The sequence below is a fragment of the Coloeus monedula genome (genome assembly GCF_965178545.1).
Source record: "Coloeus monedula genome assembly, chromosome: Z".
Lineage (NCBI taxonomy): Eukaryota > Metazoa > Chordata > Aves > Passeriformes > Corvidae > Coloeus > Coloeus monedula.
The window spans coordinates 83,898,199-83,913,674 of record NC_138822.1 but is presented as its reverse complement, the minus strand read 5'-3'; the positions used below and the strand labels follow the sequence as shown (position 1 = coordinate 83,913,674).

Sequence of the window (15,476 nt, the reverse complement as noted above, 5' to 3'; positions counted from 1 at the left end):
TATTCAGAAAACACAAAGATGGAACTCTGGTTTCCACTGAGGAGCAAGAAGGATCCTTTGAAATGGCGAGGGAAGCATGTTTGTAACATGTAATTTTGATAAATATTTTTATTTTAATATCTATTTAGTATTAATAAAACTATTAATGTAAATTTATGCTCCCTCTGCTTCTGTTGTTGTCTTGCCTTGACCCTGATGAAAGCAATGTCAAAAGATTTTGTGGCCTGCAGCATTTAGATCAATCTCATTTCATCCTAATAGAAACTGGTTTAGTATGTCCGAACTGTTTTGAAGATGGTTGGTTGTAAGAGAACATTTTGGTAACTTCAGAGGCTTGTGAAGCACTTGGTGTCCTGGCTGCTCACCAGAATAGGTTTCACATGATTCATCCAGCTGCATTTGGCCTGTTTTGAAAAACAGCAAGTTTTTAGGTGTCTAGAAGCTTCTTGGAACTGAGGACTTTCTCCAGTTCCTTTTTCCAGGGCTTTTTGTGATTTCGGCCTATTTCTGCAACTCAGGGAAGCCACGTTGTACTGAGCCAGTAGAAAGCTAATTTTCATTTGGTAGAGAGACAACGTTTGCATCTGGATTAACTTTGGACTAGCATTCAGGTATGCTTGCTGTTGCAATGAAATCCCATTTTCATTATTATTGCAAGGCTTTGGCTTAAGCTGTTCATCCTGGTGGAAATGTTGCAAGACCTTGGGCTGAACTCTAATCATAATGATCAGTCAGTTCTCTTTGGCTGCATATTATCTAAAATTGGAAAAACAGGCCTCTTCTAGTCTTAACCCAACCCAAACTGTTTTTTTTCTGGTATTATCTTCACACACCAAAATGGGATTTGACTTTCAGGTCTCAAAATTCCTCTGTTCACCTCAGCTCCAATGTGCTTGGCTAGGTTTGATGAGCAAAGTCTTTTCAGAGCAGGCTTGTAGTAAGCACAGATGTTTAGACACAACTGTTTTCCTGCTTGGACTGGTGAAAATCTTGTTTAACAATTTTATTTTCCCCATAGTGTAGCGAGGAGGACTGAAGCGTTTGGAGATTATGGTAACTGGTATGGCTGGGAATCTCATTTATTAGGGATTGAAATTCCGTGTCTGACCACAAGAAAGCACTTGTTTAGACTCTATTGTGAGACGAAATGGAGCAGATTGAAGGTGTTTGGACACCGTATGTCGCTGCTCAGGGGTGGTTGTTTCAAGAGGGAGGAATTGGTATGAATTGTCAAGGGCAGGGTGATACATGGGGCCTTTAGAGCCTCCTCTGTTTTGTATCTGAGGTATTTGAAGACTAAACTCATACATGCATTTTTCTTTCCCCAAAGGTTCTGCCAATTCTTGAAATTCTGTATCACGTTGAAGAAAGGAATTCACACCATGTTTACATGGCCCTTATCATTTTGCTGATCCTTACAGAGGATGACGGTTTCAACAGATCCATTCATGAAGTGGTGAGTTGCTGTTTTGGTAAATAATCCTTCAGCTCTAAAAATCAGCTAAATATTTACTTTTAAGAAGATACATCGGCAGATCTGTTCCTTCAGCAGAGGCTGTATGGGCTCATCCAAATTTGATGGCATATGCATATTTCTTTTGTAAGAAGAAGTAATCTGAAGACTGATTTCAAAACTTTTCCCAAGTGAAATGAACAAACACACTCCCTCCTGTAGAGAAAATGCTGCAAATATATCTTTTTCTGTCTTTTTTGGTGTTCCCTGTTACAAATTAGCCTAGTAGTAGCCGGGCAGGCTGCCTCAGAGTTGCTGAATATTTGCCATGGAAGTGGAGGGCCTAGAAAAGAGGAAAAAAAACAGGAAACCTTTTTTATTTCTCTTGAAAAACTTCATTTAACTAGTTTGATGCAGCCTTTAGCTGGAGTTGTATTTTCCAGACTAAATGTTACTTCCTTACTTGGCACTTCTTTTTCTGTTTCTCTGTCATATTAATTTCTGTTTTATGTTGTCCATATAACAGGATCCAAATTTTTACTAGCTTTGATGGACCTTGACCATCTGTGTAGGAGAATACCTTAGACAATTATGTCCTAGTTTCCCAGCTTCTAAAACTACAATAATACATGAGATATTTGCACTGATTTAATTTAATTTTTTGACTGGGACACAGAAATTCTCTTCTGGGGCAATTATTATCTTTGTGAATTATTATCTTCGTGAAGTTATTGAAATGCAAAATGCTGAAAGCAAGTTTCCTAAACAGAACTGTCTCCTAGATGAATTTCCAGCCTGATTTGGAGGGAGCTGGCTTTTTTTCTTGGTGTCAAGCAGTAGAGACTTACAGTACTTTTTCTCTGAAATTTCAGGTTATTTAGTATAGCTCTGTATCTAGAAACCAGGAAGAGATGATTTAAATGCAGTTTCCTGGGAAAACGTCTTTGGAAGCAGCTTTTAGGAGTACCTACAGTAACCGGGAAGATGCTTTTTTCCTACCTTCAAATTTGTGTGCCTTGAACCTGTACGTGTGCACCAGAGGTGTATATGTGTGATGTGTATTTTTGGGTTCCATGTTACTGAGTCATTTAACCTCTTTCGTAAATTGGGCTTTTTGAGAGTTGGAGTTCAGCAGACAAGGTGTCATTCCTGCCTCAGTCTCTTTCGCTATCACTCTTCATTCATTTTAGAGGCTTTACACACGGTCTTTCAATAAATTCCTTACTGGATGAGTAAAAGTGGAAGATTTCCCTTAAATTCCTTAATGAAGATCCAGCTGTGGAATGAAAATATAAATCAAGTTTTCTTGTCTGGTTTATCCTGCCTTTCAGCTAACTCTGCCAAAAGAGTTGAAGTGTTTGCTTGCAATGTGGATATTGGTTTACTACTTCTATCTTAATAAAAACACAAACCCCACCTTGTTCCTTTTACCCTGCACTGATGTTTTTTTCAGTTGTGCCTTTGCTGCTTCCATTTTCTTCACTTTTTTTTTTTATTTTACTTCAGATGTTCACTAACTGCTTCTTTCTTTTCCTCTGGGGTTGTGTTTTCTTGCTCCGCAGTTCCTGGTTCCACCTGTTAATAGTGCTGTGTGGCCAGAGTTTTGCTGGATTTCCTTCTTAGGTGGATAATGAGAGGTGGCTGTGAGGTGCCTGAACCTCCAGGCCTGTCTGCATGTGCTTCTCCTACACATTCCTACAGATCCCAAGAAGGGGAATAAGTGTAAGGGAAAAAAAGTTTCAAAATCATAGTTATAAATCCATTCCCCTCAGCCATGTCTTTGAATTAATTAAATTGATGTTTTCAGGTATGAATGAGCAAGTTACTGTTCAAAAACTATAGTATTAAGTAAGAAATTAGTCTCATACTTTCTTAAATATTGACTTCAAATCTCCTGAAGCCTAGGAGAGTACTATAGGTCTGCAAAATGATGGGAGTCAGAAAATCTGTGTAGACCTTTCTGTAAAATATGAACATCTAGCATCAGTTTCACAAACCTCATGCACTGCAAATACGTACCAAATTTTAGCAGTTACAGCAGGATTTTTTTTTTCCTCCATCACTTGGGTAAAATATGAAGAAAAAAGATGTGCTGTATTTTACATCAACCTGTTTTTCTCTCTGCTGTGAATCCTGTGTACTGTTCGTATAAGAACCATGACTGTACAGTTCAGTTATGGGCTATTTTCCTTTGTGGCATTTAACCCACATTTATTTATTGATTTTTAAGATTAATTTCAGCAAGCAAAGTTTTATAAATCTGGTGATTATACCAACTGGTAAGGAGATCAGGAAACCACAGAAACTCTTTTTGAGTGCTGTAGGATGCTGAAGCATTTTTTATTTAAAATGAATGTGGTCTTAACTGCCTGGAAAATATGATCAAAATCATAGGTCCTGTTCCTGCAATTGGTTTAATGCAGTTGGGTCACTGTAACCACACAGAACTCAATTTCTTTCACTAATAATAACAGTAATTATAATAGCAGAGTAAACAAGTAAATATAAGAATTCCCCAGAGGGACAAGTATTGGTGATCTTTTGTCTCTGATTTATGAAATTCTAAATAAAATTACATCAGACGTCAAAATAACATCATACGGTGTTTTATGTAGCAATAACCTTATTGTGCTACTGTAGCACTTTATGCTGTACTAAATGGTGATAGATTGTAAATCACAATTTAACTGTGTTTATTTTTAGTGTGTTAAAAAATACCTCATGAGCAAAGTTGTGGGAAACACAAACTCACAGTGAGTGAGAATCTCACTGCTTGGTATAATTCGAACTGAGCTCCTGCTCTTTGCATCTGCAGTTTGTGCTCCCTGAGTTGTAGCTATCCAAGAGCCTGGTATTCAAAAGAATAATTAATCAAAACATTTTAATTTTTTTAATAATTATTCTTGAAAGACCACCCCAGGACTAAGCTTTTTCTTTTTTTCCCTTTGTAATATTAACTACAAACCAATGAGATTGGTCAGTGGGGGTACTGGTTCCAGGTAGATGATTTTGAAATTTAAGATATTTTCATGCTTCATGCTTCCGAAACCCCAAATGGATGGTGGTGGTTGCTGTTGTTGTTTTTGAAATGGACATTTTGCTGCCTACCAGCTCAGGTTGCTTTCCTCAGTGTGGAGGAGAGGTAACAGGTCCTGGTATGTAACTTTATAACTGTGAATTTGTCTTTTTTTTAAGAGTAGTGTACTATTTCAAGGAGTAGTTATCTCAGTAACTGTCATTTTTCCCAGGTTGGTGTTTTCAGAGTTTCAGGGAGAACCACTGAAGGTTTCAGGGGTGAGACTGGAGCATTAACATGTCTTTGTCTATGCTTACAGCTGTCAACATGTTATTTAACGAGCTCTGGTAACTTCCTGTTTTGCCTTAGGAGTTTGAAATTCGGTAGGTGGCCTTTGTGCTAGGGCTCTGCTGCTGATAATATGACTAAATGTGACCAAATTATTAGTCTCCGGCCATGGGGAGCAGTCTGTTTCCATCTGCGCAGCCGAGACGTAGCCAGAGGTGGCCTGACGTCTGTGGAAACTGAATATTCTCATTTTGCTGCTCCCAGAGCCATCTGGGCTGTGTGCATCTTCCCCTACCCAGGGATCACGTTATCAGCTGAGGTAAGCAGGGATGAGCTGCAGCTTGTGCAAGTGCGGCTCCCAGCTCCCGTGGGACAAAACTGTGCTCCCAGGGATGTTCCTGTTGCTGCTTGGCAGGGGTTGAAACCACACAGAACCGTTTGGCTTGGAAAAGCCCTGCAAGGCCATCAAGTCCAGCCATTCCCCAGCACTGCCAAGGCCACCACTGACCCCTGTCCCCAAGTGCCACATCCACACGTTGAAGAAAGTGTGTAAGAACAGGAGCCCTGATGTGACAGCAGTTAGGAGAAATTTTAAACAGGATGGGACTGTCTGTACATGGAAACATGGGATGGTGCAGAAGGGGAGACGGACAAGAGTTAAACAAGAATTAGGTAAGATTTGGAATGCTGAGAAAAGAAATTAGTAAAGAAGCAGGATAGGAACAGAGTGACAAAAAGCTGAGGAAGGTGCAGTCAGACTTCTTTCTGATGAGAGACTGGGATGGGCAGGGTAGGACAAAGGAGGGTGGCTTCACCCTCACAGAGGACAGGGATAGATGGGATATTGGGAAGAACTTCTTCCCTTTGAAGATGGTGTGGCCCTGGCTGCCCCATCCCTTGTGTCCAAGGCCAGGTTGGATGGGGCTTGGAGCAACCTGGGATAGTGGAAGGTGGGTTGAGCTTTAAAGTCTCTTCTAACACAAACCATTCTGTGATAAGGTGTGGGTGGGGGGAGTGGAAGCAGGTAAAAGAAAGAGCTGAGAAGGAATGTGTGGAATGGGGTCTGGCAGGGTGAGAAGGTGGGAATAAGCTACAAGGAGGGAAAACGGGAATGGTGATGGCTTTTAGATCGGACAGATATCCATGGGTGGATGAGAAGGTTGTCACTGGAGATGCTGGAGGGCTCAAGGTACTACTTGAGATTACTTAACTTGCCCCAGTCCCATTCCTCTTGTCCCATTGGGACACCCTGTGGGAGAGAGTGCATGATGGGATCTGGTCTCAGTTCCAGGATAGAGCGAATCATGAACTTCCACTTTGGTTGGTGAAACACAGCGTTGTGTTCCACAAAATCACACCAAAGAGGGTGGGAGGAAACATGGGGATTGTTTTATTTGTGGGAGGAGGTTGCTTTGCTATTTCACTCATAAATCAGAGACTACAAAAAGTAACTTATTAGAAACTTAATCAATTAACTCGATGGGTTTTTGGCCAGAGTAAGTGAATTTTGTCTTAAGAGGGGAAAAAAAAACCCCCAAACTCTTGGGTATCGTTTCAGAGCAAATTGAGTGAAATTATTTCTTCTCAATAATCATCAGGAAATATGTCCCTTTATGTACTATTGGTTTCAATTTACATTGTGTGTCATGTCAAAACAAATAATATTTTATACTACCCATTTTCATAGCTGTATTTTGTTTTTTGAAAAGTCTGGTGAATTTTCAATAAGCATTTAAAAGTCAGGAAATGAAATGTACAACCACAACTTATCCCTGTTATATTTATGTTTTACTGAGAGTAACCATTATTTAATGATCATATACTGTATTCTTCAATAACAATATGTTTTTCTTCTGGAAGGTTCCAGTGCTGAGCTTGAGATATTTGTCAAAGTGGTTAATTTATTTCTTTATATAAAATCTTCTCTTGAGAACAGGTATAGGCACATAGTCATAAATAATCTGTTATTAAGAAATTACAATTACGGCAACCAGGATGAACGTCTACACTTACTTTAGCATTTTGCATTTGTGAAGTAACCCATGAACTTGCTTTATCTGACCATATGTTTACGCTTAGCAGCCATGGGATGATCCAAGTTCTCCACTAGCAGAGTATCTTCTTGCAGTGAAGTTTGTATGTGTAATTCATTAATTACTTGCACTAACAGCTTTTGAAATTTTCAGTTGCCTCTTTTTGTGAAAATATGTGTGTATTTTGCGTTGTCTTTCGGGCATTTCCTGTTAATCATATATTTTGTCCATCCCAACTAGTTGTCCTTGTTTACTGAAACTTCTTGGATGACTTGTTTTCATTTATACCATCATCACTTTCTCTTAAAATAGTATTAGTGACTTGTTATAATCAGAAATTATAGTGGTTTCCACATCCACTCATCGCCTGCTATTTGTGGAAACCTTTCTTGTAGTGATTTCGTGTTTCCTATTTGTTCCTCAGCCTGGACCATTCTCCCCTTAAATACCTCTCAAGTTGTTTCTGTCTTCTCCCTGTTCTGATTTTTTGATCCTTTTTGCAAAAGGTGTTTACCATTGACCACCACACCTGAGTCTGTACCTGGGGATGTTTTGTCACATTTGCCATGAAATAGTGTTTTTCCCATCTATAGGTTACAGTCACTGGCTTCATTTTAGCTTCCTTGTGGGAAATACGAAAGTGCTGACAAAGAGCCATGTGATAATGGAGATACTTTAAAAAAATTACTTTAAAATTTATTTCAAGGATCTGAACTTTTATTTTCTCTTCGTAAATAATAAAAGCATTATTTCTATATCTAAAACTGCATCAGCTTGCCAATTAACATGAATCATAATAAGGATGCTGTTTCACATAGCTCTTGTACTGTGAAAGAGCTTCCAGAGGTACAGACTCACAGAATGGTTTGGGTGGAAAGGGACCTTAAAGTTCACCTCAGGGTTCCTCCCCCTGCCATGGGCAGGGACAACTTCCACCGTCCCAGCTGGCTCCAAGCCCTGTCCAGCCTGGCCCTGGACATTACCAGGGATCCAGGGGCAGCCCCAGCTGCTCTGGGCACCCTGGGCCAGGGCCTGCCCACCCTCCCAGACAGCAATTCCTTCCCAATATCCCATCCAGCCCTGCCCTCTGGCACTGGGAAGCCATTCCCTGTGTCCTGTCCCTCCAGGCTCTTGTTTGAGTCCCTGTGCAGCTCTCCTGAAGTCTCTCTTCTGTCTCTGAAGTTACACAGAGCGATAACTTTGTGTGCAGTAGTCCTTGTTAAACATGTTTATGTTTTGACCGAGAATAACCCTGACTTTATAGAGGATCTTTTCCATGTTTTTAGGACAGTTCCTGTTGAGTCATTTTTACCAGTCCTTTAAGGCAGGGTGTTGGGTACATGTGTTTCCTCCATGTAGGTTGGCTGAGTACAAGGAAAGAGTGGATTGATTCTCCTTCTGCAATAAACTTGGAAATGGTGGTTAACTTCATCCACCCTGATACTGGAGGGCAGGGAAAGATATGAAGCTCTTAATCTAGCTGATGACTTTCTCTAAGTTTTAGGGGAAGAGACCTCATACCTGTCAAGGGAAAGGCTTCAGTGTGAAGCCAACACTTCACCTGTGGATCTGCCCCCTCACCTTCAGTGTGTGCACTCTTGCCCGTCAGTCAGAGCTCCTGTGTGCTGCCTCTTGCCAGCCAGTGATGAGGGAAAATGGCAAGGCATTGGCAGAATTATTCAGGTGTCCTGAATGTAAATGGAGGCTTTATAAAGGGTAAAGGGTAAGATCAAAATGAGTGTATGAGTGTGGTGGCACAGAGCACAGAAATTAGTGAAGTGCCAAATGTAATCATCTTTCTACACCTGGTGTGTTTCCACATGACTTAAAGTTGATGAGATCTACTAGTGGTTAATGCTGCAGAGGTCTGACTTACTTTTTTTTTGACCTTTTTTTTTTTCTTTGTTTTAATTATGCTTTGGAGTACAAAAATTAAGTCACATTTGAGACTGGAAATTAATTTTCCTGTGTTAAGGAATGTGAGATTCCAGACAGATTCGTATGTTCATATTCAGACCTAGGTGCTGAAGAGACGTGTTTTTTTATTGTTTTCTTTTGCAGATACTGAAAAACATCACTTGGTATGCTGAGCGTGTCCTAACAGAGATCTCACTTGGGAGTCTTCTAATACTGGTTGTGATAAGAACCATCCAGTACAACATGACACGGACAAGGGTAAGACTTACGTGGAGCACTTGTGAATTCCTAACCTCAGCAGCTTGAATTCAATTTCAAACAGGGGGTCGGATTTTATTCTGTTGCAACCAGTTGGCATCTGGATTTGCAGGAGGGAAGAAAATAGGCAGATCAGCTGTATTAACTAAGTGTTTCTCAACTTGTAACAATTTCTGTGTTGTCATCCAGTTCATAGAGTACAGTTCTATAAAGACTTTAATTCAGGCATCAAACTGATCTTCAGTTGAGAGGAAAGAGTTCCTTAGTTTCATGAGAAGAAATGATTCGTTGTAGGCTGTTTGCCTCTCTTAAATGACTTAAAAGTGGGAATTTCAGGTCTATTTATTGTTAGTGTTTTCGAGAAGTACAACAGGGACATGGCCAGAAGACCTTTTTGAGCTCTGGCAGAGCAAAACTGCTTGAACTTCAGAGCTTAATAGCCTGGATTGGTTTTGTGCATTTTTCAAGCATTTGCTTTTTTACCTTTTTGCAAACACAAGTGTAGTATCATACACTTCTGAATGTTTTCAACAATTAAAGGCACAGAATTTTTTACATTAAACAGTCTCCAAAATATTAAATATATTTTAAACTGGAAGAAGTAAGGGTTTTGCTTTTATGATAAAAAGAATAGGAAGGTACAAGAACAAATTTGGCATATATTTGTAGTATTTAGAATCTGTTATGTTATGTAAATGAATATTTTAGACTTGAATAGGGAAATGAATCCCTTTTGGATTAGATAAGTGGACAAGTTTCATTTTATGAAAACCCTTGACTTTGAAAGGGCCATCAGGTAAATGCTTATTTGGTCTAATGGTTTCAGGGATGCTGAAATGAGGACCAGTGCTTTGAAGTAGGGTATGGTTGTAGTTGTGGGATATATGCTGTGAAAGAGTCAATAGGGAGATGAGTTATGAAGTATAAAGTTTTAGGATAAGACTACAGGAGAGAGAGAGGTAAGGTAGAGAGGAGGAAAATGTCTTCATGTGTTTTTTTTACATCTGTGGTGCCTTTGTAAATGAGCACTGAAAGACAAATACATATATATCATGTCAAATACATACACATATATATGTATACACTCTAAAATCTGTATGGAATCACTCTTTTATAAACGTTCTATTTTAAGAAAATGTGTTAAAACATCACCAAGTATATATGCTTTGCATTTCTGCCCTGTGTTTTTAAAACAACATTTATTACTCAGTCTTTTGAATGATTCCTGAAAGAGGTGTCAGTGCATATCCAACGAACAGTTTGGTGTGTTGGTTTTTTTATCTTCCCTATTCTTTCTGACAGGACAAATACCTTCATACAAATTGTCTGGCAGCCTTAGCAAATATGTCGGCGCAGTTCCGCTCACTTCATCAGTATGCTGCTCAGAGGATCATCAGGTAAATATAAAGACTCTGCTGGAAAATCATCTTTACTGAAACTCAAGAGTAGAGAAACATGAATTTTGTATGCCTTAGTAGTACAGGAACATTAATTTTACATGCCTTAGTAGATACCAATGAACTAAACAGCAGAAATCATAACTGAGTAACTAAATAATCTCAAAATAAATCTAACTTGCTCTATATTTCAACCTGATCTGAATGGACACAAAAAATATCAGTTTCTCTGTCTGAGAAACTTCTGCCTTTTGATCCTTTTAACAGAACAGCTCAATAGCTGCCTTCAAAACAGAAGGTTTTCAGGGATTTATGTGAATTACAAATTCAATCATGTATCCAGTTATTATAAAAATGCACTGAGTGGTGCTTCTCAAGTATTGTACAGCATGGATTTTCAGCTTATTTCTTCCTGAATATTTGGCAAAAGGTCTGGTTTTTAAATCAGACATAATGCAATCATCATTTTGTGACAATACCCTGCAAATATGGGCAATAAAGCATAGATCTATGCTTTTCAGCTGATAAAGTTTATTATCTGTATAGTAATCAATAGTCAGTATCTACTCTGGTTCTAAAACAAGGCCAGAACTTGGTCCTTCCTATTGTGTTTCTGTGCTGCAGAGCACATTGTAAAGGCAGGTAACCCTGCGCCAGGCATCCTTCTCATCTTGGCAGCCAGCCCTGCTCCATGCTCCAAGGGAAACTGGGAAGGTCCTTTTTAATGTGATCTGGAATAAATTGTTACAGGGCTTGTCAGGTACAGATTGCGTGCCAAAAATAATAATTGTGTACCTGTACACTTTGTCAAGGACTGGGTTAACATGACATGCAGCTTGTTCTTAAGGATTTAATTCTCTCCAAGACACTTCTCCTTTGAAAATGGTTGGTGGTAAAAGTAGGACAGGTTACCAGAATGAATGCATTGTGTTGGTGCCTTTCACCTGCCTGATACTTGCCCTCTTTTCATACCCTTGGCAGAAGTAAAGAGGGTTCAGAGTTTGAAATGGAGCTATTTTTCCCTTACTTGCCACAGACATTGTCTTAAATATTTGCTGTGCTCATTTCTCAAATCACAGACATGAAGTCTGAGTTTTCCAAGCATTTGAAATGTTTGGAAAGCAGAGATCCTGGTGTGGTGTGAGATACACTTCTCTGACTCTCAAAAACTTGGTCTTGTTCTTACTGTGATGCTTCATTTGCCACTTCAGAGCTTCTTCCTAGGATCCTGGGTTCTGATTTAGTGTTATTTTATTCTACTGCTGTTTCTGCCTCCCAAAGTGAGATATGTTCCTCTGGTTGTATTTGGGGCAGGAAGCGGTTATCTTGCTAGTCTCAAGACCTAAGAATTTCTCTTTCAATGATTTCATGCAGCGTTTCAGCAGGATCCTCTAATGTTTGGGAGCCTTATTCCTCATGTTTCTTGACATGCATGGTTACAATATGACTTTAACATTGCTGCTTGATTTTTAGCTGTGGTGTTCTTACTGGAGGCAGATAGACTTGCGCTGCTGCTTGACACTGAGGTGTGCAGAAAGAAGGCAAAGGGGTGAATGGCAGAAAACAGGGAAATGAAATTCAGTCACAGTGGAAGATCATCGAGTCCAGCTGTTGGAGTCCCTATCCCTGCAGGGGTTTAAAAGCTGTGCAGATGTGGCACTTGGGGACATGGGTCAATGGTGGCCTTGGCAGTGCTGAGGCAATGGTTGGACTTGATGATCTTCAAGGGCTTTTCCAGCCTAAATAGTTCTATAGTTCTATTCTGTGATCCTATAAATTAGTCTGAGACCTCAGTACATTTGGAGAATTGTAGACATGTTGGAGCTGTATTGTTCTGTCTGGAAATAATGTAAGGGTTGATAGAGAAAATGGCCATACTCATCAACTGAAGAAGCAAAAAAAAAAGGCAATAAGATCTATATTATATATACTATGACATTCTTACATAGTCCAAAGGTATTCCATGCTGTTGCTTTTAAGCTTCTGTCTTCTTGTAGCCAGGCACTCCATATTATTCTAAGTGGAAATTGTAATGAAGGAGGTGACTTTAGATTTGAAACAGAACCAGCAAAACAAGAGGAGTATTAAGGAAAGAGGATCTTGTTCTGCAGTTAGAAAACTGTACATCTGGACAATAGGCAAATATGACCACCAAGAATTTAATTTGTCACTGTGATCATGATTGCTTATAAATCAAAAGACACTACTTAAAAAATATATTAAAATCTGTTGTAAAATGTCCTGTGGGACTAGGACACAGGCATGCTGGAAGGAAGAGCCAGTTCCAGCAGCAGCCTGTCTGCTGTTAGACTTTACTGCATTTTCTTCTCAGGAACTTTACAGCCCTAGGTTCCTTGGCAGGTTTAAACACCATAAAGGAAGTATGTTAACCCGATTTCCTCTCAAAATACACTAGATTTGCTATAACGTTTCAGTTATCAAGAAAAGCAATAAAAATACACATATTTCTTAATATGCTGGTGTTTGAGTCTGATATGGTCCTTCCTTTTTCTACCTTAGTAAGTTGGTTATTCACAATTATTAAATTTAGCCAGCAGTCATGGACCCAGCTTTGTTCAATTGTGATGCTAAAGCAAAGTATATTTATACTCCTATTCTGCTTTACCATCAGAGTACAACCATCTTAATGCGAAAGTGTTCTCTGCGAAAGAAAAACAAGATAGTACTTTGTATTACATGAAGTATTTCAGGGTATAGGTTTCTAAATCAAGTAGCTCTGAAACACTTAAAATCTGCTTAGCAATACAACTGAATAGACAGTCATAATTTAAACCTCTCCAGATGCTCTGATGACTCCTTCCTTAATGTGAGAATTAATTCAATTTCCATGCAGGCTTTTTCCTAATCCTATTCTGAGCAGAGACACCCAATTGTTTTAAATTCTGAAGACTATTTTCTGTGAAAGAATGAGCTGGGAATATTCAATGTAGTGCACTTAAGAGCTCAGTGGAATACAACTTCATAGTGTTGGGTAATTTGTGTCATGTTCCAGCAAAGCATGAAAATTGTCAGATTTGTGTAAATCTATCACAAGCAGCTGCTGGAAGTTAAAAATAGAAGTAATAGATGTTTCCTAGTGAGATCCAGGGTTCGTGTAGTGTTGGATGTCCTCTGTTGTAGATTGCCCTGACTTTGAAATCCTTGCCTTCTCTGATCCCTATATGGGCCATTTGCTGAAGAGTTGGACTCAATGATCCTTGTGGGTCCCTTCCAGCTCAGAATATTCTGTGATTCTGAGATTCTCTGCACTGCTACACGGGTTTATGTTTAATTACACAGAGCTCTTTTATCAGTGGAGGACTGAGGGTGGTACTGCACTGCACCGTGAAGTGCTGCCGTTTGTAGTATCTTGAAATTATATTTAAATGTACCTGCTTAGTAATGCAGGTATTCAGTTTGTCAGTTAACACTGCGAGTCAGTTGGCATTAATTCCTTTAACCTCTTTGGAAACAGCTTTCATGATATTTGGCTTTTCTGCAGCTTGCCTGACTGCTGTAGTATATGGAACATTTGGAGGGTCTTCCTCGGATTAGCTGTGTTCTGGCATCTCCTCTCCATGTCATTCTAATAAAATTAGTGACAAGAAGAGGACTGATCACTTCTGGCAAATGCTTTTCCTATAGCTTCATGTGTTGGAATGTTTGCTGTTTCTAAGCAGTCATATGCCACTAGAGGTTGCCATGCACCTCACTAATTACATGTGCACTTCTAACATTAAATGACTTTATGGGGGTAGAAACACCATCCAGTTTTCCTTTTTTTCTGCATTATCACCACAGCTGCCCATGTGTAGGGCTGTGTGAGACACTAAGAACTTCATTGGTTGCACTTATGTTGATTTCTTTGGCAGTCACAGAGGTTCCAGGAGATTCAGGGAATGACATGAGGAAAGAGGTTTGTGTCAATTTTCCTGATGCTTGTAGGAATCAAGTGGAATTAAGGAAGAATATGTGCTTTAAAGAGATACAGATCAGAGACCTGTGTAACTTGTGCATGCTATGGGATGCAGTAGGTTGTACTTGAGTGTCATCATAGCCATGCTGTACCTGCTTTGAGAGCAAAGCTTGAAACCTATGTTCCAGCTGTAGAGGTTGTTTTTCTCTTTATTTAAATAAGTTGTAAGTAGTGTACTTAGACATCAGTGCTTTTAAAGTCTGACTGCATTGCTGTAGTTGCTCAGGACTCACATCTGAGAGGAGGATGAAGCCCTGAGTTCCCTTTTCACTCTTCAGCAGTGTCTTCATCTTTCTGTAGAGTAAATTATGTTTCTTAAGCTACTGTGAAAATTGCCATCCTTAATGATATGTGCTGCTGTATTCGAGACATTTCAGCTGCCAGCCAAACCATTTATTTGCTTTATGGTTTTCTATGTTAGTAATTTAATTGCTCTGGTATGGTTTCCTCTTATAGGATTCTGATGGGATTTTCTTGAGTAAAAATATTTATGACTGTTGATTAGGAAAAAGAGTACAGGATGTTACTTTAAACTGTGCTTTTGAAACCTATCTTATCCTGGACTAAAAATTGTCCTTAAGTTGTAATGTGTGAGTTTCTGTAGGAACATTTTATTGCTACTGCAATGTATTTCATAGGATCCCGGAATAGTTTCAGTGGGAATGGACCTTAAAGCCTATCTCATTCTACCTTCCCTTCCCTGTCCAATGTTTTCCTTACTGTAATTGTAAATAAAATTCTTCCTTACACCCAATACAGCCCTGCCCTCTGGCACTGGGAAGCCATTCCCTGTGTCCTGTCCCTCCATGCCTTGTCCCCAGTCCCTGTGCAGCTCTCCTGGAGCCCCTTGAGGCCCTGCCAGGGGCTCTGAGCTCTCCCTGGAGCCTTCTCTTGTGCAGCTGAACACCCCCAGCTGTCCCAGGCTGGCTGCAGAGCAGAGGGGCTCCAGCCCTGGAGCATCTCGGTGGCCTCCTCTGGACTGGCTGCAGCAGCTCCAGGTCCTTGTGCTGTTGTTCCCCAGGGCTGGGGCAGCTCTGCAGGTGGGGTCTCCCCTGAGCGGGGCAGAGGGGCAGAATCCCCCTGCCCTGCTGCCCACGCTGGGGATCAGCCCAGGGCACGGGGGGTTCAGGGTCAGGGC

At 40.0% G+C, this 15,476-nt stretch overlaps 1 protein-coding gene across 2 annotated transcripts in view; it reads left to right on the top strand.

Annotated features, from left to right (window-relative positions):
* Window positions 1–15,476, top strand: part of DYM (dymeclin) — a 211,736-nt gene that overhangs the window by 87,467 nt on the left and 108,793 nt on the right. For both annotated transcript variants that reach the window (XM_082302076.1, XM_082302075.1), the window contains exons 11-13: window positions 1,331–1,456; window positions 8,852–8,965; window positions 10,268–10,362. In XM_082302076.1, coding sequence (XP_082158202.1) covers window positions 1,331–1,456; window positions 8,852–8,965; window positions 10,268–10,362 — 335 coding nt within the window. The remainder of the gene's footprint in view (window positions 1–1,330; window positions 1,457–8,851; window positions 8,966–10,267; window positions 10,363–15,476) is intronic.